The following is a 27,191-nucleotide window of genomic DNA, read 5'->3' as shown; positions in this document are numbered from 1 at the left end:
CCCTGCGGGTCCGGGAACCAATCCCCGGCGACACCAAGGGGTGAACGTATTAGTTTGATTGCTTCTCCTTACTTAGTACTGGCTGCTGGATATGGCGGGCTGGGCCAGGAGATAGTCCCCAAACGTTTCTCCAAGGTCTACGGAGCTAGGGTGAGGGCCCTCTCTTCCCGTCCACAAATCAGGCACAGGCCCTTGGTCTGGGAAGACGCTGGAGCTAGTGTGCAGTACTTGGTCACTAAGTTGCAACTTGGAGGCCTGAATTTTGCTCTCACGCTCCCTACCAGCGCCCCACGTGGTGCGCACCTGGAGTCCCTGCGCCGCCCCCCGCACCTCTTGCCCACCCCGCCCCGGCCCCCAGGACAGCCAAGCTCCCGCCGCATGCGCACCTCAGCTGACCCAACCCCCAGCAGCTGATGATAAACCCCCAGAGAGCGTGTATCCAGACTCTAGTCGTGACCCGCCACCAGAGTAGCCCTAACGGTGCCAGATCGCAGGCCGCCGCTTCTAGCCCTGAGTCCAGAGCTGGGGTCTCGGGAGATCCAGGACAGCCTCCGCTGAAGGCACAGCCTCCTGGACAGCGGTCGGAACATGAAGCCTCAGCCGCAGCGTGGCCACAATGCCGATGCCAACACCGACGCGATCGCTGCGGGCTTCCTCAGGCTGTGGGTCAAGGAGAATTGGGAAGAAGCTCATGGTCAGTGGCAGGCTGGGCGCTCGGTTCAGAGGGTACCTGGAAACGAATTTCCCTAGGGAGGGTCGAGCGGGAGGCTTCCTCCTCAGACGCAGCGGGTTCCTGCCTCTTCCTCAGCGGGCTTGCTCGACGGCCTGATCTTTGGCTTTTGGTTTCTTCTCTTGCAGAAGCCGAGCCCGCGAGGCTCTGGCTTCCTCGAGAGAGAGGAGAGGAGCCGAAGGCTCAGTCCGAACCTGAGCAGGGAGCAGCCGCGGAGGGGAAAGAGGCGCGATATGAAGAAGGAGAAGAAAAGGAAGGCGGCGATGTGGGCGCGGGAGCTGCGAGTCCCCCGGATGGGGAAAGCCACGAGGCCAAGGCTGAGGTAGAGGCTGAGGCGGGCGCGGGCGGCGGCGAAGGCGGAGAGAAGGGCGGGGAGGAGCAGCGCCTGGGAGCCGCAGTCGAGGTTCGGAAGGCGGCAGACAGGCGCCACCGAGTCTCCCGGCACACCTTCACGCTGGAGCAGCTGCGGGAGCTGGAGGGAGTTTTCCACCGCACTCAGTATCTCAGCGTCGCCTTGCGGTAAGCGGGCAGCTCTGGGGGCGCTGGCTGAGGCGAGCGCGTCCCTGTCCTCAGCTCCTGAGTTGAAAACCCCAGGGCCTGGGGCGGGGGCGGGGGCTCTGCCCGGTGGGAATGAGTCAGTATTACGGTGGGGAGTCTGAATAAGTCACGTCGGGAAGCTGTCGGCCCACAGTTAACAAATGAGTCGCCTGAGGCATGGTGGAGTACGTGCGCGATTGGATTCTACTTTGATTTAAAATATTGGTCATCATTTATTCATGGATTATATTTGCATTAATGTAAATACTACATTTAACGTGAAAGTGAAAGTCGCTCAGTCGTGTCAGACTCTTCTATACAGTCCATGGAATTCTCCAGGCCAGAATACTGGAGTGGGTAGCAGTTCCCTTCTCCAGGGGATCTTCCTAACCCAGGGATCGAACCCACGTCTCCCGCATTGCAAGAGGATGCTTCACCAGCTGAGCCACCAGGGAAGCCCATATCCTACGTTTAAAGAAAAGTGAAAGTGAAGTCGCTCAGTCGTGTCCGACTCTTTGCGATCCCATCAACTGTAGTCTACCAGGCTTCTCCGTTCATGGGATTTTCCAGGCAAGAGTACTGGAGTGGGTTGCCATTTCCTTTTCCAGGGGATCTTCCTGACTTAGGGATTGAACCCAGGTCTCCTGCATTGCAGGCAGACGCTTTACCCTCTGAGCCACCAGGGAATACTACATTAAAACATCCTTTATCTTAATTACTGAATTTTTAGTTACCCTTAAAGTTTGTGCCTGAGGTAGAATTGTCCCTAAAGCAAGCTACAGGAATGAATGGATTGCTGAGTGTCTGTGAATGCAGATAAAATTTTAAAAGCTATCATTTATGTTTCACTTACTGTGTTAAGCACTTGTCCTAAAGGGTTTTCTACAGATTGTCATTGAATCTTCACAACCTTATGTAAATGTGGTAGCTACTGTTTTTTATCCGCGCTTCACCTGTTAAAAAACTGAAGCCCAGAGACGTGAAGAGACCTGCCCAAGATCCACACAGCTGGGATGTGGCTGAGATTTGATCCAAGGAGGCTGTTTAGTAGGCAAGGCCAGGGGTGATGGTGTGTTGGTCCAGGTAGTGGTAATGGATAGAAGTGAACAGATTAGAGAGGTATTTAGAAGGTAAAATTGATAGCAATTCGTGGTAATTTGGACATAGGAGTAAAAGGAAATGATTAAGAAAAATATCTGAATTTCTGATTTGCCTGACTGAATGGCGATGGTATACTCACTGAGCTAGGGAATACAGAAAGGGTGACAGAAGTTTGCAAGAGACAGAGAAGGACTAATTGGAGAGGCTGTAGGCAAACCATATCATGGAAACCTCCATGGTGGTAGATGATTTAATGAGAAAGGATGGTAAATAGCATCAACTTTGGCTCAGTATTTTCTGTTCAGTTTGATTGCTCCAAGTTCGGTTGGCTTTTGCTGTGTGATAATTCTAAGAATCAGCCCCAATTTCTCCCTTTCTCAAGTGTCAAACTCTTGGTTTGCCCCTTGGTTTGGGTGTCTGCTGCTGCTAAGTTGCATCAGTTGTGTCCGACTCTGTGCAACCCCATAGATGGCAGTCCACCAGGCTCCTCCATCCCTGGGATTCTCCAAGCAAGAACACTGGAGTGGGTTGCCATTTCCTTCTCCAATGCATGAAAGTGAAAAGTGAAAGGGAAGTCGCTCAGTCGTGCCCGACTCCTAGCGAGCGACCCCATGGACTGCAGCCCACCAGGCTCCTCTGTCCATGGGATTTTCCAGGCAAGAGTACTGGAGTGGGAGGCCATTGTCTTCTCCGATTTGGGTGTCTAGAACTGCCTATATCTCATTTATACCTTTTGACTGCCTTCACACAGTTCCCCCACCTGACTCCCTCTGGTATCCACCAATCTAATCTCTTTTTTTTAGTTTGTTTCCTTTTGAAGTATAATTGACCTACAACAATATGTTAGTTCCTGTTATACAACATAGTGATTAATTATTTCTGTACATTTAAAAATGATCACCGTGAGTCTGTCACCGTAAAAGATATTATATAATTATTGACTGTATTCCCCACATTGTACATTTCATACCAGTTATTCATTTATTTTGCAACTGGAAGTTTTTACCTCAATCTCCTTCACCTATTTCTCTCCTCCCCCAACCCCTCCTTTCAACCACCTGTTTTTTTCCCTCTGTATATATAATTTTGTCTCTGTTTAGTTACATTTGTTCATTTTTTTCATTTACTAGATTCCACATGTAAGTGAAATCATACAGTGTTTGTCTTTCTGTGTCTGACTTATTTCACTAAACATAATACTCTCTAGGTCCATCCACATTGTTATTAAATAGCATAATTTCATTTATTTTTATGACTGAGAAGTATTCCATTTTATATATATGCCACATCTTCTTTATCCATGTATCTGTTACTGGGCACTTAGGTTGCTTTCATATTTTGGCTGTTGTAAATAATGCTGCTGTGAACATTGAGGTGCAAATATCATTTTGAATTACTGTTTTCATTTTCTTTGATATTAACCCAAGAGTGGAATTGCTGGATCATATGATAGTTCTATTTTTAGTTTTTTTGAGAAACCTCCATACTGTTTTCCATAGTGGCTGCACCAGTTTACATTCCCACAGTGTAGGATTCCCTTTTCTCCACATCCTTGCCAACATTTGTTATCCTTTTGGTGATAGCCATTTGACAGGTGTGAGGTGATCTCATTATGCTTTTGATTTGCATTTCTCTGACAATTAACAGTGTTGAGTTTTTTTTTTTTTTTTCATATGCCTGTTGGCCATCTGTGTATCTTCTTTGGCAAAATGTCTATTCAGGTCTTCTGCCCATTTTTGCATTAGGTTTTTTGTTTTTTGATACTGAGTTGTATGAAGTGGAGTGAAAGTCACTCAGTCGTGTCCGACTCTGTGACCCCATGGGCTATACAGTTCATGGAATTCTCCAGGCCAGAATACTAGAGTGGGTAGCCTTTGCCTTCTTACAGGGGATCTTCCCAATCCAGGGCTTGAACTCAGGTCTTCTGCATTGCAGGTGGATTCTTTACCAGCTGAGCCACACAAGGGAAGCCCAAGAATACTGAAATGGGTAGCCTATCCCTTCTCCAGCAGATCTTCCCAACCCAGGAATAGAACCAGGGTCGCCTGCATTGCAGGCGGATTCTTTACCATCTGAGTTATGAGGAAAGCCCAACCTGTTTTTATAAATGTTGGATATTAACTCCTTGTCAGTAATATCCTTTGCAAAAATTTTCTCCCATCCAGTAGGTTGTCCTTTTGTTTTGTATATGGTTTCCTTTTCCTGGGTTTCCTTACCCTACTGCTTTCCACCCGGGTGCCCTTTCCCAATAAAATCTCTTGCTTTGTCAGCACATGTGTCTCCTCGGACAATTCATTTCCGAGTGTTAGACAAGAGCCCCAGTTTCGGGCCCTGGAAGGGGTCCACCTTCCTCCAACAAATGGCGACTCTGGTGGGGACTCTTCTTCGCTGAGACTGACATCCTGACCACTCGGGGTACTCAGGGGCCAGCTTGCCTGCCAATGGACCAGACCCAGCAGCCGCAACTGGGACCCTTTTGTCCCTGGTCTCCTCCTGACACGGACAACTGGCCAGAGTGCCCCGACCAGTAAGGAACAGGAGACTTTATTGACCTCTCTCCCCTTCCCTCTCTCTTTCCTCTCCTTAACCCTTCCTATCCTTCCCTGTTTTTCTAGTCCCCCGGTCCTGGATGCAGGAATCTGGTCGAAGGGCCCTCAGCCTGAGCTGAGGATTGGAGACTGATCACCTCCTCTTGGCAGAGAACTTGAATTCTGGTTCTGGTCTGGTCTGATTTCTGGTAGGGCCGAGTTCCAGTCCTCCCTTCTCTGTAGGCCCAGGGAAAAGTCCCATAACGCCTGGGTATCTGTAGGTGGCAGGAGATGTCTGTAAGGCCACCCTTTTTGCCCCCCTCTCCCACCTCCTTCCCCTTCTTCTTTGAACCTGGCTTCCTTTCCTCCCTTGAAATCTTTGATGTTAGTACTTAGATCTGAAGTTCTGTGTCTCTATAGGAGGTTTTCTGAGAGACTGTATTCTTGTATTTAAAGGCTTCCCTGGTGGAGCCGAGGTTAAAGCATCTGCCTGCAATGTGGGAGACCTGGGTTCAATCCCTGGGTCGGCAAGATCCCCTGGAGAAGGAAATGGCAACCCACTCCAGTATTCTTGCCTGGAGAATCCCATGGGTGGAGGAGCTTGGTGGGCTACAGTCCACGGGTCACAAAGAGTAGGACACGACTTCACTTTCACTTTCACTGGGTCACAAAGAGTCAGACACGACTTCACTTTGACTTTCACTTTGCTGTGCAAAAGCTTTTAAGTTTAATTAGGTCTCATTTGTTTGTTTTTGCCTTTTTTTTTTTTGGTCTTAGGAGACAGATCCCAAAAAGTATTGCTGTGATTCATGTCAAAGAATGTTCTGCCTATGTTTTCCTCTAGGAGTTTTATAGTATCTAGTCTTATAGTGCCTTATAAAGAAGGCAATGGCACCCCACTCCAGTACTCTTTCCTGGAAGATCCCATGGACAGAGGAGCCTAGTAGGCTGCGGTCCATGGGGTCGCTAAGAGTCGGACATGACTGAGCGACTTCACTTTCACTTTTCACTTTCATGCATTGGAGAAAGAAGTGGCAACCCACTCCAGTGTTCCTACCTGAAGAATCCCAGGGACGGGGGTGCCTTGTGGGCTGCTGTCTATGGGGTTTCGCAAAGTCAGACATGACTGAAGCGACTTAGCAGTCTTACATTTAGGTCATTAATCTATTTTGAGCTTGTTTTTTAATGTTCTGTGAGAAAATGTTCTAATTTCTTTGACATGCAGCTGTCCAGTATTCCTCAGTCAGCCAGTCAGTTCAGTTGCTCAGTTGTGTCCGACTCTTTGGGACCCCATGAATTGCAGCACGCCAGGCCTCCCTGTCCATCACCAACTCCCAGAGTTCACTCAAACTCATGTCCATCGAGTTGGTGATGCCATCCAGCCATCTCATCTTCTGTCGTCCCCTTTTCCTCCTGCCCCCAATCCCTCCCAGCATCAGAGTCTTCTCCAATGAGTCAACTCTTCTCATGAGGTGGCCAAAGTACTGGAGTTTCAGCTTTAGCATCATTCTTTCCAAAGAACACCCAGGACTGATCTCCTTTAGAATGAGTGAGTCTGAGTGAACTCCGGGAGTTGGATCTCCTTGCAGGCCAAGGGACTCTCAAGAGTCTTCTCCAACACCACAGTTCAAAAGCATCAATTCTTCAGTGCTCAGCTTTCTTCACAGTCCAACTCTCACATCCATATACCTGGCACCACTTATTAAAGAGACTGTTTTCCCTGTTGTATATTCTTACCTGCTTTGTCATAGATTAATTGACGATAAGTACTTGGGTTTATTTCTGGACTTTCTAGTCTGTTCTAGTGATCTATGTGTCTGTTTTTAATGCCAGTACCATATTGTGATTGTTTTTGTTGTTGTTTTGCTACACCCCATGGCTGGAAAATGAGTACGTCAAGGCTGTATATTGTCACCCTGCTTATTTAACTTATATGCAGAGTACATCATGAGAAACACTGGGCTGGAAGAAGCACCAGCTGGAATCAAGATTGCTGGGAGAAATATCAATAACCTCAGATATGCAGGTGACACCACCCTCATGGCAGAAAGTGAAGAGGAACTAAAAAGCCTCTCGATGAAAGTAAAAGTGGAGAGTGAAAAAGTTGGCTTAAAGCTCAACATTCAGAAAACGAAGATCATGGCATCCAGTCCCATCACTTCATGGGAAATAGATGGGGAAACAGTGGAAACAGTGTCAGGCTTTATTTTGGGGGGCTCCAAAATCACTGCCGATGGTGACTGCAGCCATGAAATTAAAAGACGCTTACTTGTTGGAAGGAAAGTTATGACCAACCTAGATAGCATATTCAAAAGCAGAGACATTACTTTGCCAACAAAGGTCCATCTAGTCAAGGCTATGGTTCTTCCAGTGGTCATGTATGGATGTGAGAGTTGGACTGTGAAGAAAGCTGAGCGCCAAAGAATTGATGCTTTTGAACTGTGGTGTTGGCGAAGACTCTTGAGAGTCCCTTGGACTGTAAGGAGATCCAATCAGTCCATTCTGAAGGAGATCAGTCCTGCGTGTTCTTTGGAAGGACTGATGCTAAAGCTGAAACTCCAGTACTTTGGCCACTTCATGGAAGAGTTGACTCATTGGAAAAGACTGATGCTGGGAGGGATTAGGGGCAGGAGGAGAAGGGGACGACAGAGGATGAGATGGCTGGATGGCATCACGGACTCGATGGATGTGAGTCTGAGTGAACTCCGGGAGTTGGTGATGGACAGGGAGGCCTGGTGTGCTGCAATTCATGGGGTCACAAAGAGTCAGACATGACTAAGTGACTGAAGTGAACTAAACTGAATGCTGTTTTAAGTGGGATTGTTTTCTTGCTTTCTCTGATAGCTTATTATTAAGTGTATAGAAAAGCAACACATTTCTATATATTAATCTTGAATCCTGAAACTACTGAATTCATTTATTAGTTCTAATAGATTTTTGGTGGAGACTTTAAAGTTATCTTTTTTAAACATTTGAGGAATAGTTGATATACAATATTACATAAGTTTTAGGTGTACAACATAATGATTCACAATTTTTAAAGGTTGTACTCCAGTCTAGTTCTTATGAAATATTGGCTATATTCCCTGTGCTGTACAATGTATCCTTGTAGCTTATTTATTTTATACATAGTAGTTTGTACTTATTAATCCACTACCCCTGTCTTGTCCCTCTCTCCTGTCTCTACTCATTGGTAACCACTAGTTTATTCTCTATATCTGTGAGACTTCTTTTTTTGTTATATTCAATAGTTTGTTTTCATTTTTAGATTCCACATATAAGTGGTATCATACACTATCTGCCTTTCTTTGTCCTACTTATTTATTTCACTGAGCATCATACCCTCCAAGTCCATCCATGTTGTTGCAGATGGCAAAATTTCATTCTTTTTAATGTTGAGTAGTATTCTGTTGTATGTATATACCATATCTTCTTTATCCATTCCTGTGTTGATGGACACTTGTGTTTCTACCATATCTTGGCTGTTGTGAGTAATGCTGGTATGAACATTGGGGTGCATGTATCTTTTGGGGTTAGTTTTTCTTTTTTTTTTAGATGTATACCCAGGATTGAAATTTCTGGGTCATACGGTAGTTCTGTTTTTAATTTTTGAGAAACCTCCATACTGTTTTTACAGTGGCTGCACCAATTTACATTCCCACCAACAGTGTGCAAGTGTTCTCTTTTCTCCACAAGCTTACCAACATTTGTTATTTGTAGTCTTTTTGATAATAGCCATTCTGACATGTGTCAGGTGATATCTCGTTGTAGTTTTGGTTTGCGTTTCCCTTGTGATTAGTGATGTCTGTTTTATTGAGGTGTAGTTGATTTCACTATTGGTTTCAGATGTGCAACATACTGACTGAAAATTTTTATAGATTATTCTTCATTTAAAGTTATTATAAGATATTGGCTATATTCCTGCTGCTGTAAAATAAATACATCCTTTAAAATTTTCCAATTCAGTTTCATTACTAGTAGTTGATCTGTTCAAGTTTTCTATTTCTTCTTGCTTCAGTCTTGGTAGACTATACATTTCTAGGAATTTGTTCATTTCTTCTAGGTTATCCACTTTACTGATGTCTAATTAATTGCTCATAGTAGTCTCTTATGATCCTTTGTATTTCTGTGGTGTTGATTGTAACTTCTTTTTCATTTCTGATTTTATCGATTTGGACCTTCTTTTTCTTGAGTCGGGCTAAAGATTTATTAATTTTATTTACTTTTCCAAAGAATCAACTCATTTGCATTGCTATTTTATATAAAAATATATTTCATTTATTTCTTCTCTGATCTTTATGATTTCTCCCTTGTACTAACTTTGGGTTTTGTTAGTTCTCCTTTTTCTAGTTCCTTTAGGTGTGCGGTTAGGTTGCTTATGTGAGATTTTTCTTATTTCCTGAGGAAAGCTTGAATTACTAACCTCCCTCTGAAAACTGCTTTTAGTGCATCCCATAGATTTTAGATTATTGTGTTTTCATTTTCGTTTGTTGCCATGATCTTAATTTTCTGAATATTGAGTTTTAAGCCAACGTTTTCACTCTCCTCTTTCACTGTCATCAAGAGGCTCTTTAGTTGTTCTTCACTTTCTGCCATAAGGGTGGTGTCATCTGCATATTTGAGGTTATTGATATTTCTCCTGGCAATCTTGATTCAAGCTTGTGCTTCATCCAGCCCAGTGTTTCTCATGATGTACTCTGCATATAAGTTAAATAAACAGGGTGACAATATACAGCCTTGACATTCTCCTTTTCCTATTTGGAACCAGTCTGTTGTTCCATGTCCAGTTCTAACTGTTGCTTCCTGACCTGCATACAGATTTCTCAGGAAGCAGGTCAGGTGGTTTGGTATTCCCATCTCTCTAACAATTTTCCACAGTTTATTGTGATCCACACAGTGAAAGGCTTTGGCACAGTCATTAAAGCAGAAATAGATGTTTATCTGGAACTCTCTTGCTTTTTTGATGATTCAGCGGATGTTGGCTATTTGATCTCTGGTTGGAAGTTCATGGTTCCTGTACTATTGAGGCCTGGCTTGGAGAATTTTGAGCATTACTTTACTAGCATGTGAGATGAGTGCAATTGTGCCATAGTTTGAGCATTCTTTGGCATTGCCTTTCCTTGGGATTGGAATGAAAACTGACCTTTTCCAGTCCTGTGGCCACTGCTGAGTTTTCCAAATGTGCTGGCACATTGAGTGCAGCACTTTCACAGCATCATCTTTCAGGATTTGAAATAGCTCCACTGGAATTCCGTCACCTCCACTAGCTTTGTAGTGATGCTTCCTAAGTCCCACTTGACTTCACATTCCAGGATATCTGGCTCGAGGTGAGTGATCACACCATCATCTTCATCTGGGTCATTAAGAAAGTTTTTGTTTAGTTCTTTTGTGTATTCTTGCCACCTCTTAATATCTTCTGCTTCTGTTAGGTCCCTACCATTTCTGTCCTTTATTGTGCCCATCTTTGCATGAAATGTTCTCTTGGTATCTCTAATTTTTTTTATTTTGTTATTTTTATTTGTAATGTTATTGATATATAGTTGACATACAACATTATACTGGTTTTAAGTATAAAACTCATGATTCATCATTTGTATACATTGTGCAGTGATTACAACAATAAGTTTAGTTATCCTGTGCCACCATACAGAGTAATACAATAATATTAACTACAATTCCTGTGCTGTATATTACATCCCCATGACATGTTTTTTAAATTTTTATTTATTTATTTATTTTTATTTTACTTTACTTTACAATATTGTATTGGTTTTGCCATACATCAACATGAATCCAACACGGGTGTACATGAGTTCCCCATCCTGAACCCCCGTCCCACCTCCCTTTCCATACCATCTCTCTGGGTCATCCCAGTGCACCAGCCTCAAGCATCCTGTATCCTGCATCGAACCTAGACTGGCGATTCATTTCTTACATGACATTATACATCTTTCAATGCCATTCTCCAAAATCATCCCACCCTCTCCCTCTCCCTCTGAGTCCAAAAGTCCGTTATACACATCTGTGTCCTTTTTCCTGTCTTGCATACAGGGTCGTCATTGCCATCTTCCTAAATTCCATATATATGTGTTAGTATACTGTATTGGTGTTTTTCTTTCTGGCTTACTTCACTCTGTATAATTGGCTCCAGTTTCATCCATCTCATCAGAACTGATTCAAATGAATTCTTTATAACGACTGAGTAATACTCCATTGTGTATATGTACCACAGCTTTCTTATCCATTCATCTGCTGATGGATATCTAGGTTGCTTCCATGTCCTGGCTATTATAAACAGTGCTGCGATGAACATTGGGGTACACGTGTCTCTTTCAATTCTGGTTTCCTCAGTGTGTATGCCCAGCAGTAGGATTGCTGGGTCATAAGGCAGTTCTATTTCCAGTTTTTTAAGGAATCTCCACACTGTTCTCCATAGTGGCTGTACTAGTTTGCATTCCCACCAACAGTGTAGGAGGGTTCCCTTTTCTCCACACCCTCTCCAGCATTTATTGCTTGTAGACTTTTGGATCGCAGCCATTCAGACTGGCGTTAAATGGTACCTCATTGTGGTTTTGATTTGCATTTCTCTGATAATGAGTGATGTTGAGCATCTTTTCATGTGTTTGTTAGCCATCTGTATGTCTTCTTTGGAGACATGTCGATTTAGTTCTTTGGCCCAGTTTTTGATTGGGTCGTTTATTTTTCTAGAATTGAGCTGCCGAAGTTGCTTGTTTATTTTTGAGATTAGTTCTTTATCAGTTGCTTCATTTGCTATTATTTTCTCCCATTCTGAAGGCTGTCTTTTCACCTTGCTTATAATTTCCTTTGTTGTGCAGAAGCTTTTAATTTTAATTAGGTCCATTTGTTTACTTTTGCTTTTATTTCCAATATTCTGGGAGGTGGGTCATAGGGGATCCTGCTGTGATTTATGTTGGAGAGTGTTTTGCCTATGTTCTCCTCTAGGAGTTTTATAGTTTTTGGTTCTACATTTAGATCTTTAATCGATTTTGAGTTTATTTTTGTGTATGGTGTTAGAAAGTGTTCTAGTTTCATTGTTTTACAAGTAGTTGACCAGTTTTCCCAGCAACACTTGTTAAAGAGATTGTCCTTAATCCATTGTATATTCTTGCCTCCTTTGTCAAAGATAAGGTGTCCATATGTGCATAGATTTATCTCTGGTCTTTCGATTTTGTTCCATTGATCTATATTTCTGTCTTTGTGCCAGTACCATACTGTCTTGATGACTATGGCTTTGTAGTAGAGCCTGAAGTCAGGCAGGTTGATTCCTCCAGTTCCATTCTTATTTCTCAAGATTGCTTTGGCTATTCGAGGTTTTTTGTATTTCCATATAAATTGTGAAATTATGAATATGGTATATTTCTCCATCTGTTAGTGTCCTCTTTTCTTTCACCAGTGTTATAGTTTTCTATATATAGGTCTTTAGTTTCTTTAGGTAGATATATTCCTAAGTATTTTATTCTTTTCGTTGCAATGGTGAATGGAATTGTTTCCTTAATTTCTCTTTCTATTTTCTCATTATTAGTGTATAGGAATGCAAGGGATTTCTGTGTGTTGATTTTATATCCTGCAACGTTACTATATTCATTGATTAGCTCTAGTAATTTTCTGGTGGAGTCTTCAGGGTTTTCTATGTAGAGGATCATGTCATCTGCAAACAGTGAGAGTTTTACTTCTTCTTTTCCAATTTGGATTCCTTTTATTATTATTTCTTTTTCTGCTCTGATTGCTGTAGCCAAAATTTCCAAAAGTATGTTGAATAGTAGTGGTGAAAGTGGGCACCCTAGTCTTGTTCCGACTTTAGGGGAAATGCTTTCAATTTTTCACCATTGAGGATAATGTTTGCTGTGGGTTTGTCATATATAGCTTTTATTATGTTGAGGTATGTTCCTTCTATTCCTGCTTTCTGGAGAGTTTTTATCATAAATGGGTGTTGAATTTTGTCAAAGGCCTTCTCTGCATCTATTGAGATAATCATATGGCTTTTATTTTTCAATTTGTTAATGTGGTGTATTACATGGATTGATTTGCAGATATTGAAGAATCCTTGCATCCCTGGGATAAAGCCCACTTTGTCATGGTGTATGATCTTTTCAATGTGTTGTTGGATTCTGATTGCTAGAATTTTGTTAAGGATTTTTGCATCTATGTTCATCAGTGATATTGGCCTGTAGTTTTGTTTTTTTGTGGCATCTTTGTCAGGTTTTGGTATTAGGATGATGGTGGCCTCATAGAATGAGTTTGGAAGTGTACCTTCTTCTGCAGTTTTCTGGAAGAGTTTGAGTAGGATAGGTGTTAGCTCTTCTCTAAATTTTTAATAGAATTCAGCTGTGAAGCCATTTGGACCTGGGCTTTTGTTTGCTGCAAGATTTCTGATTACAGTTTCAATTTCCGTGCTTGTGATGGGTCTGTTAAGATTTTCTATTTCTCCCTGGTTCGGTTTTGGAAAGTTGAACTTTTCTAAGAATTTGTCCATTTCTTTCAAGTTGTCCATTTTCTTGGCATATAATTGCTGATAGCAGTCTCTTATGATCCTTTGTATTTCTGTGTTGTCTGTTGTGATCTCTCCATTTTCATTTCTAAGTTTATTGATTTGATTTTTCTCCCTTTGCTTCTTGATGAGTCTGGCTAATGGTTTGTCAATTTTATTTATCCTTTCAAAGAACCAGCTTTTGGCTTTGTTGATTTTTGCTATGGTCTCTTTTGTTTCTTTTGCATTTATTTCTGCCCTCATTTTAAAGATTTCTTTCCTTCTACCAACCTTGGGGTTCTTCATTTCTTCCGTTTCTAGTTGCTTTAGGTGTAGAGTTAGGTTATTTATTTGCCTTTTTTCTTGTTTCTTGAGGTATGCCTGTACTGCTATGAACTTTTGCCCTAGCACTACTTTTACAGTGTCCCACAGGTTTTGGGTTGTTGTGTTTTCATTTTCATTCATTTCTATGCATATTTTGCTTTCTTTTTTGATTTCTTCTGTGATTTGTTGGTTATTCAGCAACGTGTTGTTCAGCTTCCATATGTTGGAATTTTTAATAGTTTTTCTCCTGTAATTGAGATCTAATCTTACTGCATTATGGTCAGAAAAGAAGCTTGGAGTGATTTAAAGTTTTTTGAATTTACCAAGGCTAGATTTATGGCCCAGGATGTGCTCTATCCTGTAGAAGGTTCTGTGAGCACTTGATAAAAAGGTGAAATTCATTGTTTTGGGGTGCAATGTCCTATAGATATCAATTAGGTCTAACTGGTCTATTGTATCATTTAAAGTTTGTGTTTCCTTGTTAATTTCCTGTTTAGTTGATCTGTCCATAGATGTGATTGGGGTATTAAAGTCTCCCACTATTATTATGTTAGTGTTAATTTCCCCTTTCATACTTGTTAGCATTTGCCTTACATATTGTGGTGCTCCTATGTTGGGTGCATATATATTTATAATTGTTATATCTTCTTCTTGGATTGATCCTGTGATCATTATGTAGTGTCCTTCTTTGTCTTTTTTCACAGCCTTTGTTTTAAAGTCTATTTTATCTGATATGAGTATTGCTACTCCTGCTTTCTTTTGGTCTCTATTTGCATGGGATATCTTTTTCTAGCCCTTCACTTTCAGTCTATATGTGTCCCCTGTTTTGAGGTGGGTCTCCTGTAGACAACATATATAGCAGTCTTGTTTTTGTACCCATTCAGCCAGTCTTTGTCTTTTGGTTTGGGCATTCAACTCATTGACGTTTAAAGTAATTACGGATAAGTATGATCCTGTTGCCATTTACTTTATTGTTTTGGGCTCGAGTTTATCACCCTTTTGGTGTTTCTTGTCTAGAGAAGATCCTTTCTTAGCATTTGTTGGAGAGCTGGTTTGGTGGTGCTGAATTCTCTCAGCTTTGCTTATCTGTAAAGCTTTTGATTTATCCTTCATATTTGAATGAGACCCTTGCTGGGTACAGTAATCTGGGCTGTAGGTTATTTTCTTTCATTACTTTAAGTATGTCCTGCCCTTCCCTCCTGGCCTGAAGAGTTTCTATTGAAAGATCAGCTGTTATCCTTATGGGAATCTCCTTGTGTGTTATTTGTTGTTTTTCCCTTGCTGCTTTTAGTATTTGTTCTTTGTGTTTGATCTTTGTTAATTTGATTAATATGTGTCTTGGGGTGTTTTGCCTTGGGTTTATCCTGTTCGGGACCCACTGGGTTTCTTGGACTTGGGTGATAATTTCCTTCCCCATTTTAGGGACATTGTCAACTATTATCTCTTCAAGTATTTTCTCATGGTTTTTCTTTCTGTCTTCTTCTGGGACTCCTATGATCGAATATTGGGGCATTTAACATTGTCCCAGAGGTCTCAGAGGTTGTCCTCATTTCTTTTAATTCATGTTTCTCTTTTCCTCTGTTTCATTTATTTCTACCATTGTATCTTCTACCTCACTTATCATATCTTCTGCCTCCATTATTCTACCTTGGTTCCCTCCAGAGCGTTTTAGATCTCATTTATTGCATTATTCATTATATATTGACTCTTTTTTATTTCTTCTAGGTCCTTGTTAAACCTTTCTTGCATCGTCTCAATCCTTGTCTCCAGGGTATTTATCTGTAACTCCAATTTGTTTTCAAGATTTTGGATCATTTTCGCTATTATTATTCAGAATTCTTTATCAGGTAGATTCCCTATTTCTTCCTCTTTTGCTTGGTTTGGTGTGCATTTATCCTGTTCCTTTTCCTGCTGGGTATTTCTCTGTCTTTTCTTCTTGTTTATACTGCTGTGTTTGGGGTGGCCTTTTTGTATTCTGGCAGTTTGTGGTTCCTCTTTATTGTGGAGGTTCCTCACTGTGGGTGGGGTGGACGGGTGGCTTGTCAAGGTTTCCTGGTTAGGGAAGCTTGTGTTGGTGTTCTGATGGGTGGAGCTGGATTTCTTCTCTGTGGAGTGCAGTGAAGTGTCCAGTAATGAGTTTTGAGATGTCAATGTGTTTGGTGTGACTTTGGGCAACCTGTATATTGAGGCTCAGGGCTATGTTCCTGTGTTGTTGGAGAATTTGCGTGGTATGTCTTGCTGTGGAGCTTGTTGGCCCTTGAGTGGTGCTTGGTTTCAGTGTAGGTATGGTAGCGTTTGATGAGCTCCTATTGATTAATGTTCCCTGGATTCAGGAGTTCTCTGGTGTTCTCAGGATTTGGACTTAAAGTTACTGCCTCTGGTTTTCAGTCTTATTCTTACAGTAGCCTGAAGACTTCTCCATCTATACAGCACCGATGATAAAATATCTAGGTTAATGATGAAGTGTTTTTCCACTGTGAGGGACACCTGGAGAGGTACACAAAGTTACATGGAGAAGAGAAGGAGGAGGGAGATAGAGGTGACCAGGATGAGAAGAGGGGGAATCAAAAGGGGAGAGAGCAAGCTAGCCAGTAATCACTTCCCCATGTGCTCTCCACAGTCTGGATCCCTCAGAGACGTTCATGGAGTTACACAGAGAAGAGAAGAGAGAGGAAGGAGACAGAGGTGGCCAGGAGGATAAAAGGGGGAATCAAAAGGAGAGAGACAGATCCAGCCAGTAATCAGTTCCTTAAGTGTTCTCCACAGCCGGGAACACACAAGGAGATTCACCTAGTTGGGTAGAGAAGAAAAGGGGGAGGCAGAAGATAGAGGCAACCTGGTGGAGAAAAAGGAGAGTCCAGAGGGGGAGAGAGCAATCAGGCCAGTGATCTCACTCCCAAGGAAAAATGGGTACTGAAGATTGGGTTCTTAAGGGTACAAAGTTGATAACAGATACCAAAAAGCAAGGATTAAAAATCTTGATTAGAGGTTAGATTCTCAAAAATACAATATTAAAAAACAAAAACGAAACAAAAAAAAAACAAAAGAAAAACACAAAGTCACAGAAATTATAAAATATATATATATGAAATTTGCTTTCAAAGTAGGGTCTTTCTTTTTTTTTTGCAAAGTGATAGTAGGTTATAAAAATGGAAATTAAAGGAGTAATGGGGACTTAAAAGTCACAAAAAATAAAATAATAAAATTAAAACAAAAAATTTTTGGTAAAAAAAATGATAATAGTAAAAATATATCTAAGACTTTCCCTGGAGCTGTTGTGGACAGTGTGGGATCAGTTCATTTTCAGATAGTTCCTTGGTCCGGCTTTTACTTCTCACTGTCTATAGGCCCCTTCCTATGTAGTCAGTGCTAACTACAGGGTTTTAATCTATTGCACCTGCCACTTCCAAAGCGGTTCCCTCTGTTTATGTTAGCTTCTTCTGTTTGCTGGTCTCTCCAGTGTCTAATTTCCGCCCTGACACAAGGGGTGCTGTGGTGGTCACTTTTTTTTTTAGGCTTGCTTGTTCAGTCGTGCTTTGGGGAGGCCCTGCAAACAAATATTACTGGCGTGTGTTCACAGTGATTCAGCCACACTGGGTTTGCTCTTCTCATGGTGTATGTGCTTTCCCAGTCTACACTGCTCAGACTCTAGGTTGCTTTTTTTTTTTGCCAGGAACTGTCTGATGCAGGCCGTGGTTTGCATGCACTTCCCAGGTCTAAGCTGCTCAGGTTCAGGTTCTTGGGTACTCCACAAAGGTGCAGACTTGATTGGGCCTGAGTTTTGCACCCGTCCCAGGTCTGAGCAGCTCAGGTGACCAGGTCCTTGGCACGCGTAGTTGTCCCCAGTTGAAGGCTGTGACTTATTGCCTCCCTTGTCCCAGCCACTCAGTTTTCTGGGTGTACAACGGGCACGCCTTCTCTCTTCTGGGAAGCTGATCTCTGGCTGCGACCCTCCTGGCAGATGTCGACCGTCCAGAATCCCAAAAAGTCTTGGTTAGCAACGATGTCTGCTTGCAGTTTGGTATAGGACGGCTCTCTGGGGCTGTGATTGCCCCCTTCCAGCTCTGGCTGCCCTCGCCTGCCTGTCTTGGGTGGGGGATGGGCTGGTCCACAGCCGGCTAGCTCTGCTCAGTCCTTTGTTCTGTGAGCGTGCCTGGTGGTGGTTAGGGCTTTTTGCGGGATTGCGGGATAGCTATCCCACAGTCTGGGTTGCTATCTCAAGCTAGGTCCCTCAGATTACCTTCAGGGCATTCAGGCCCAGTCCTTATCCTAAGCAATGCCGCCCACTCCTCCCTGTCCCCCCCCTGCTTGGTGGTGAGGCGTGTGAGCCAGCCTCTGGGCTGTCACACCGCTGGGAATTGCTGTTGGGCACATAATCTGTGGGTTTTCATTAATTAATTTATTTTTTCTCCCTGTTATTTTGCCCTCTGAGATTCCAAGGCTCCCCACAAACCCACTGGAGAGAGTATTTCCTGGTGTTTGGAAACTTCTCTCTTTTTTAAGACTCCCTTCCCCGGACGGATCTCTGTCCCTACCTCTTTTGTCTCTCTTTTTATCTTTTATATTTTGTCCTACCTCCTTTCGAAGACAAGGGGCTGCTTTTCTGGGTGCCTGATGTCCTCTGCCAGCATTCAGAAGTTGTTCTGTGGAATTTGCTCGGCGCTCAAATGTTCTTTCGATGAATTTGTAGGGGAAAAAGTGGTCTTCCCGTCCTATTCCTCTGCCATCTTAGGACCTCCCCCTCTAATTTTCTTGAAGAGAGTTGTAGTCTTTCCTATTCTATTGTGTTTCTCTATTTCTTTGCATTGATTGCTGAAGAAGTCTTTCTTATCTCTCCTTGCTATTCTTTGGAACTCTGCATTCAAATGGGTATATCTTTCCTTTTCTCCTTTGTCTTTTGCTTCTCTTCTTTTCATAGCTGTTTCTAAGGCCTTCTTACACAACCATTTTGCCTTTTTCATTTTTTTGCCTTGGGGATGGTCTTGATCCCTGCCTCCTGTACAATGTCACGAACCTCCATCCATAGTTCTTCAGGCACTCTATCAGATCTAATCCCTTGAATCTATTTGTCACTTCCACTGTATAATCATAAGGAATTTAATTTAGGTCATATCTGAATGGTGTAGTGCTTTTCCCTACTTTCTTCAATGTAAGTCTGAATTTGCCAATAAGGAGTTTATGGTCTGTGCCACAGTCAGCTCCTAGTCTTGTTTTTGCTGACTGTATAGAACTCCTCTGTCTTTGGCTGCAAAGAATATAATTGGTCTGATTTTGGTATTGACCATCTGGTGATGTCCGTGTGTAGAGTCATCTCTTGTGTTGTTTGAAGAGGGTGTTTGCTATGACCAGTGCATTCTCTTGGCAAAACTCTGTTAGCCTTTGTCCTGCTTCATTTTGTACTCCAGGGCCAAATTTGCCTGTTATTCCAGGTATCTCTTGACTTTCTACTTTTGCATTCCAGTCCCCTATAATGAAAAGGACACCTTTTTTTTTTTTTTTTTTTTTTTGGTGTTAGTTCTAGAAGGTCTTGTAGGTCTTCATAGAACCGTTCAACTTCAGCTTCTTCTGCATTACTGGTCAGGGCATAGACTTGGATTACTGTGATATTGAATGGTTTGCCTTGGAAATGAACAGAGATCATTCTGTCCTTTCAGAGATTTCATCCACGTACTTCATTTCGGACTCCTTTGTTGACTATGATGGCTACTCCATTTCTTTTAAGGGATTCCTGCCCACAGTAGTAGATATAATGGTCATCCAAGCTAAATTCACCTATTCCAGTCCACCTTAGTTTACTGATTCCTAAAATGTCGACATTCCTAAAATGTCAACGTGTATTTTGCTGCTTTTGGATGGGATGCTCTATTAGTCCATTAAGTCTAATATGTCATTTGAGGTCAGTGTTTCCTTATTGATTTTCTGTCTGGATGATCTGTCCGTTGATGTAAGTGGGGGTGTCAAAGTCCTGAATATCATGTTTGCTGTCAGTTTGTCCTTTATGTTTGTTAGTATGTACTGTATATATTTTAGGTGCTCTTATGTTGGGCGCCTATATATTTACAGTTGTTACATCTTGAGTTGATTCTATGTTCATTATGTAATGTCTGTCTCTTGTTATGGTCTCTGTTTGAAAGACTAATTTATCTGATACAAGTGTTGCTACCCCAGCTTTCTTTTGATTTACATTTGCATGGGATACCTTTTTCCATCCTCTCACTTTTTGTCTGAGTATCTAGATCTGAAGGGAGACTCCTGTAAGCAGCATGTATGTGGGATTTGTTTGTGTGTCCAGTCAGCCACTCTGTGTCTTTTAATTGAAGCATTTATTCCATTTATATTTCAGGTAATTATTGGTAGGTATATAGTTACTGCCATTTTGTTAATTCTTTTCTTTTTGTTTTTTTCTTCTTCTTTGCTCTCTTCCTTTGTGGTTTGATGGCTTTCTTTAGTGTTATGTTTGGATTCCTTTTTCTTTTGTTGTATGTGTGTCTGTTATAGATTTTTGGTTTGTGGTTACCATGAGGTTTATATAGATAGTGTATTTGGTTATACTTAGATATACATATGTATATGTATTCTTTTTCAAATTCTTTTCCATTACAGTTTATTATAAGATATTGAATAACCTTCCCTGTGCTATATAGTAAATCCTGTTGTTTATCTATTTATATATGGTAGTGTGCATCTGTTAATCCCATACTCCCAACTTATTCCCCCTCCTCAGCAACCATAAATTTGTTTTCTACCTCTGTGAATCTGTTTCTGTTTTGTAAAAAAGTTCATTTGTACTGTTTTATGATTCTGCATGTAAGTGATATCTTATAATGTTTGTCGTTGTTGGAATTAATTCACTTTGCCTAATACTATCCAGGTGCACCCACATACATACCACATCTTTATCCATTCATCTGTTGATGAACACTTAGAGTGCTTCCATGTTTTAGCTATTGTAAACAGTGCCACTGTGAACATTGGTGTATGTGTATCTTTTCTAATTAGAATTTTGCTCTTTTCTAGGTATATGCCCACATGTGGGATGAGCAGTGTTGAGAATCTTTTCATGTGCCTGATGGCCATCTATATGTCTTCTTTGAAGAAATGTCTGGGCTTAATTTCCAAAATACAGAAATAGCTCATACAACTTAATAACAACAGCAACAAAAACCCAACCCAATCAAAAAATGGGCAGAAGACCAAAACAGAGATTTCTCCAAAGAAGACATGTGTGTGTATGTGCACATTTGTGTCCAACTCTTTGTGACCCCATGGATTCTTGTCTTGGAAATTCCATGCACAGAGAAGCCTGACAGGCTACAGTCCCGTGCATTCACAATGAGTCAGACACGATAGAGCACATGTGTGCCCACACATGCACACATGTCTTCTGGAGAAATGTCAATTTAGGTCTTCTCATTTTTTGATTGGGTTGTTTTTTGTCGTTATTGAGTTGTATGAACTGTTTGCATATTTTGAAAATTAAGCTCATGTCGATTGCATCATTCGCAAATACTTTCTTCTGTTTCATAAACTTGTGGACTTTCATTTTCTTTATGGCTTCCTTTGCTGTGTAAAAGCTTATAACTTTACTTTCTATTCTTTTCTTTTTTGTGTTAATAGCCTTTTCTTTTTTGCTTAGAGAAGTTCCTTTAACATTTCTTGTAAAGCATGTTTTGTGGTGTTGAATACTTAGCTTTTGCTTGTCTCTAAAAGTATCTCTTCTTCAACTCTGACTGATAGCTTTTCCAGGTAGAGTATTCTTTGTTGTAGGTTTTTCCCCTTTGATCACATTAAATACACTGTGTCACTTCCTCTGGTCATCAGAGCTGTATGCTCCAGGAGTGCTTTCTATATGGGCTGCATGAGCCCTTCTGTTGTGGTGTGCTGACTACCATGGGTGAACCCCTGGTCTGTTGGTTACCAGACATTGCCTAGTGCATAGGCTGCTGGCCCACTGGTATTTGGGGCTGGGTCCTGGGACCTCTGGTGGGCAAGTGTGGTTCTTGGGTGACTGGGGACTTAAAAGCTCCTATGGCAAATGACTTGTTGGTGAGTGAGTCTGTGTCCCTGCCTGGCTATCTGGTTGGTTTGGGGTGCACCAGGATTAATGCCAATAGACTGGTGGGAGGGCTGGGTCACAGTACTAATAATCTAGAGGGAGGATTTCAAAATGGCCCTTGCCAGCAGCAGAGTCTTCATGGTCCAACGAGCACCTTAAAATGGGTGCTGCCAGCATCTGTGTCCCCAGGGTGAGCTGTAGTTGTTTCCTGCCTCTTCAGGAGATTCCCCAGATCAACAGGTAGGTCTGACCGAGGCTCCTTTCAAATCACTGCTTCTGCCCTCGGTCCCAGAGCATGTGAGATTTTGGGTTCAACCTTTCAGAGTGGAGTCTCAATTTCTCACAGCTCCTGGGTCTCCTGAAAGGAAGCCCTGCTGGCCTTCAAAGCCGAATATTCTGCGAGCTTATCTTCCCAGCTCAGAACCCCAGGCTAGGAAATCTAGTGTGCTCAGACCCCTTGCTTCTTGTGGTGAATCTCTTCAATTATAATTATCCTCCTGTATATCGGTTGCTTGGTGGCTCAGATGATTAAGAATCTGCCTGCAATGCAGAAGACCTGGGTTTGACTCCTGGGTTGGGAAGATCCCCTAGAGGAGGGCTTGGCAATCCACTCCAGTTTTCTTGCCTGGAGAATCGCCATGGACAGAGAAGCCTGGTGGGCTACAGTCCATGGCATCCCAAAGAGTGGGACACAGCTGAGTGACTAAACCCAGCACATATGGGTTGCCGACCTGTGAGTGTGAGTCTTGACTATACCCCTTCTCCACCCTACCTGTCCGTCTTATCGTGTATCCTTCTTTATATCTGTAGTTGTGGAAGATCTTGTCTGCTCATCTTTCAGGTCATTCTCATCAATAGCCTCTCTATATATAGTTGTAATTTTGGTGTGCCCAAGGGAGGATGTAAGCTCAGAGTTTTCTTACGCTGTTATCTTGGCTACTCTCTGAGTAAATATTTTAAATAGTGAGAAATGTAAACGTATATTTCATTTCATGCATAATGTCAAATGCTGAATATTTGTAATTATTCCCCCTCAGACAGGAGCTTGCAAGACACATGGGAGTGACTGAAGATAGAATGCAGGTGAGTAAACTGGAAAAAAGCACTTTGGCGTAACAGCCATTCTAAAACCCACTTCAGGAACTGGATACTTTGTCCTGGACATTCTCACATTGGTTTGTTTTTGTAGCCTTCACTATGTTTGGGAAGTAAGATTGGAACTTCTGGGACTTTGGGGCCAGAATATATACCTCTTCAGTAAAGTAAACTCCTTCTAACACTGATATCCTTTAAGGGGCAATTTTCTGTGGACTCACATTGGGACTGAGTCTGACTTGGCAATTATTCAAATTAATACACCAGATAGCTGGGTTATAAGAGGGTCCACCCCTTGAGTGGCAACTCACTCCAGTATTCTTGCCTGGAATGAATCCCCATGGACAGAGGAGCCTGGCGGGCTACAGTCCATGGGGTCACAAAGAGTCGGACATGACTGAGCGACTAAGCACACAAGGGGGTCCAAGTATACTAAATTATTTAAAATATTTAAGCCAGGCATCAGCTCTTTCTGCAAGGAGTGAATTTTCAAGTATTCAGGCATTTGGATAAGGGAATAATTCACCTCAGGATGCAACATATGAGGAACAAATGTACGTTTAGTTTAGCTGAGACTGATGGGGTGGGGGATAATTTAAAATTCCAAGTGCCCGATCCTTCTGCTGTTGTTTTTGTGTGTTTGGTAGAGCAACGCAGGAGACACAAGAAATGTGGGGTCCATCCCTATTTTAGGAAGACCTCCTGGAGTAGGAAATGGCAACCTGCTTCAGTATTCCTGCCTGGAAAATACCATGGAAAGAGGAGCTTGGCAGGCTCTGTGGGGTCACAGAGTCAGACACAACTGAACACACACATACTCACACTCACAACAGTGTAGAGTTTCAGCTGTAAATTTTAATTTTCTGAAATTGTTTGAAGTGCAGCCTGAAAACATTCCTAACATAGTAAGTTGTGCATTATGATGAAGGAAAGGTTTGCAACCCTTAGGAATTTGTCTAAATATATATATTTTAAAAAGTTGAGTAAATTTCCACTGACCTAGAAAGGTGAGTTTGAGAAAATTGGACACTATTAATATATTTATTGGAGATACTGCATATATGCAACATTATGAAACTACCAGATGTATGAGTGAATATTATTTTGAGCAATTTCTAATGTCTAAGGATTTTTTTCTGCCCTTTTCATACTATTTTTAGGGATTGGTTTTGAAGAATTTCTCTCTGATGGTCCATGGTCCATGGCTCTCAGCCATGGACTTGTGTTAATTTGTGTTAACATTACTTGTGTTAATTTGAAGTACTTGCCCATTTACTTAGATGGTAATGACTACTTGGTACCTCCAGGCACAGAAACTGAATATTTGTGCTTAGAACAGAGTAAGTTGTATCAAGGGAATATTTTTTTTAAAGTAGAAAATTAAGAAAGGAAGGAAGAAAAATCAGGAAGGTTTTATTATTTGCTTTGCTGCAGAGCCCCTGTGTGAGGGCAGTGACGGATGCGGGCTGCAGACCTGGTGGGGGTGGGGGTGGGGGGTCTGGAAAGCAAGGCTGGGAGCCTAAGGCCAGGGGCTGGGGTCACAGTCAGGTCTGGCCAGGGCTTGGGAGGTCCGGGCCTCTGCTCTCTCATGAAGGCAAAGCAAACTCACTGGGAAAGAAAACCTGAAGTTTTGGTGACATGCTTCTCTTGGGTTTACATAGTGGTCTCTTAGTGGAGTTCTGAAGGCACATGAAACAAATAAGGGAAAAGAGAGAATGTTCCCATCTATTTCCAAATTCTATGGCACGAATTTCCCAAATAAATATTTAATGGACACCTCCCCTTGTTTTCACATACAGCAAGAGTTACTCTATCAAAGCAGTACTGGGATTATGGAAGTAGTAGCCGACAGTACTTCAGTTAGCCAGTTTTGCATTTTGCTTATCTTTATGCAGATTTGATCCTTGGTACACTCTATCCCCCGCTCCAAAATGAGCTCTATTAATGTGGCTCCTTAAGACTATATATTCATGCATCAGAAGGGCCCAGATACTAAGATGGGAGAGGAAAAATGAGGTGATAGAGAGGGGCCTTTGGTTTCATGTAAAATTTGCAGAGTGAAAACATCCAAAAATGTTAAATATGATGTAATTCCAATAACTGAGATGCTGAGGGAGCAGTGGCACCCACAGCACAGGTTTTTCTTTCAGTTGTTTAAAGTTGGCTCGTATTTCGGAAGGAGCCATTTTGTGAATCCTGACCCACGTGTTTGTCAATTCTCTTCCTAATATGCAGGTTGCATGCTCTTGCCTTAATCATGAGGGGACAATGAGGCTCTCCTGGTTGAGTGGCAGCGTCTAGAGAGCAGGGCTATGCTGGGCACCAGAGACTCTGGTCCAAGGTCCTGCAGCTGCACCCAGAGCAGAGGGAGCTGACTGGGTCATGAGCCTGGGCAAATTTGGAGGGTGGGGCAGGGTGGAGAGTGCAGAGCTGAGAAAGACAACAGTGGTTGCGTCCTCCCCGCCATCTCTTGGCTGGCCAAGACTTTAAGAATGTTAGTCAATTTGGGCCGAGTTTGTTCCATGGACAGAGGAGCCTGGCAGGCTGCAGTCCATAGGGTCGCCCAGAGTCGGATAGGACTGAAGCTACTAAGCAGCAGCAGCAGCAGCAGCAGCAGCAGCAGCAGCAGCAGCAGTCTAAACCTCTTGATCTGCAGTCTAGTACTAAGGCAGTGTCCAGGGCTTCAACTCCATTGTTGTCAGCAGATGAGCCACAGAGTCCCTGGGCCCCCACGACCAAACCTCACTGGCAACACCAGCTCCGTCTCTATAACCATTCCAGCGGTCCCTGAGGACAGTTTTTATTTACAAATCCAGCCCGTGTCTATTGATTACTTACTGTGCACCAAAGATGGGTCATTCAAAATGGGTTCCATTCCTCTCAGTATGATTTTAAAAGGCACCCACTTTATCATGTGCTCAACTTCCCCCATCATGAAGGTGCACCTGCCCAGTGAGTGGGGTTAGTGGCAGGAATAGTAATAGGTGGGAGGAGAGACAAGGTGATAAGCCAGTCCAGAGCCAGGCTCACTTGCTGGGGATGGGGTTGGGGGTGCTGAGGAGATGGCCTTTAAGTAAATGTCCTAAAAAATTTTAACCAGAAGGAAATAGCTTCTTCTCCTGGTGTAGTTTCCCATCTTCAAATCACCAAGATTTCCCTGCTCCCGTTTTTTCCTGTCTGACATTAACTGGTCCATGTACTAACCCAGCCCCCGTTTCTCTCTGATTGGAGGTGTGGTTTAAGCAAAGAAGGGCCAAGTGGAGGAAATATCAGAGAACACTGAGGTTCAGAGATGCACCGCCTCTGCTCCTGGCCCACCATGTGGTCAGCAACTGGGGTGGACCCTGCAACACCATCCTCATTCAGGAGCCGATTTGGGTCTGGGTCCTTCTGGAGCCGATACCCCTGGAGCTGATGCCCTTGCCGCCCATGCCCCCCAGGCTGCCCCTGATGCTCATGCTGCCCTTACCCCCGCTGTTTCTGCTTCCTCTGCCCTGGATTCTTCCACCCTCCATTCGCTCCAGCTGCCCTCACATGGCCTTGCCTGGTCCCCTCCCAGTGGTGGCCTTTCTGTAGCCCTGTTTCCTCTTGAATGGTCTCTGTGACAGCTTTGTCGAAAGTGCCTTTGAGCCAGATTGAAGTTCTGATACCTCACCATCAAGCATACAAGGCCTTCCAAGTGCTTGCCAAGTGTGTTACATATATGTGCCGAGTCATTGACCCACTATTTTAGGGCACGTTTTCTGTATTTTCAATAAAGTTGTGAATTCTCTGCATATTTGTTCTGTGTGTCACATGGGGTTAGTGCATCTGATGGAAACTGCTGATCCACGGTCACCATCAGTAGGCCACACAGATCTCTGAAGTTTCCCAGGTACCCAGGAGGGGTGTACAGAGACCCATCCATTCTCTTCCACCCTCATCTCCAACACCCATGCTCCCCTGACCCTGCACCATTCGGACCACCTAGATGTGCAAGACGGGTGGCTTGAGTCTCCAAGGGAGGAGAGTGTGTTCCAAGGCAGTTCTGAGCCACATTCATGGTGATGAGGTCAGAGGCAAGGACCCCAAGGGCCACTTCTACAGGGGCTGCTCATAGGGCTTTATGGAGGAGAGGGAGCTGGGTGTTCATCTGGTTCTCTCCCAGTTCTCTTCACCACCTTCCCTTTTGTGAAGGGTATGCAGGGTGGGGTGGGGGCATAGATAGAAACCACTTTAGCAGCAGGGGGAGTTCCTGGCTCTGTAGAGGAAATGAAAGAGGAAACTCTCTAGGCCAGTGTGAGACTTTTCCCCTCTCCCTCCCCTCTCCCAGAAGTGGAAAACTTAGCCCTC

General features: G+C 42.8%; 1 protein-coding gene across 1 annotated transcript; it reads left to right on the top strand.

Annotated features, from left to right (window-relative positions):
• The first annotated feature begins 588 nt into the window (after positions 1-588).
• LOC108635515 (rhox homeobox family member 2-like) lies at positions 589-26,593 on the top strand. The gene is made up of 4 exons (XM_018045627.1): positions 589-694; positions 859-1,249; positions 22,802-22,847; positions 26,091-26,593. The coding sequence occupies exons 1-4, from the start codon at positions 589-591 to the stop codon at positions 26,433-26,435; spliced, it is 888 nt and encodes a 295-aa protein (XP_017901116.1). The 3' UTR covers positions 26,436-26,593.
• The last annotated feature ends 598 nt before the right edge of the window (positions 26,594-27,191 follow it).

The sequence above is a fragment of the Capra hircus genome, unplaced genomic scaffold (assembly GCF_001704415.2).
Source record: "Capra hircus breed San Clemente unplaced genomic scaffold, ASM170441v1, whole genome shotgun sequence".
NCBI lineage: Eukaryota > Metazoa > Chordata > Mammalia > Artiodactyla > Bovidae > Capra > Capra hircus.
The sequence above is the reverse complement of the archived record's forward strand: the minus strand, read 5'-3'. Positions and strand labels throughout refer to the sequence as shown.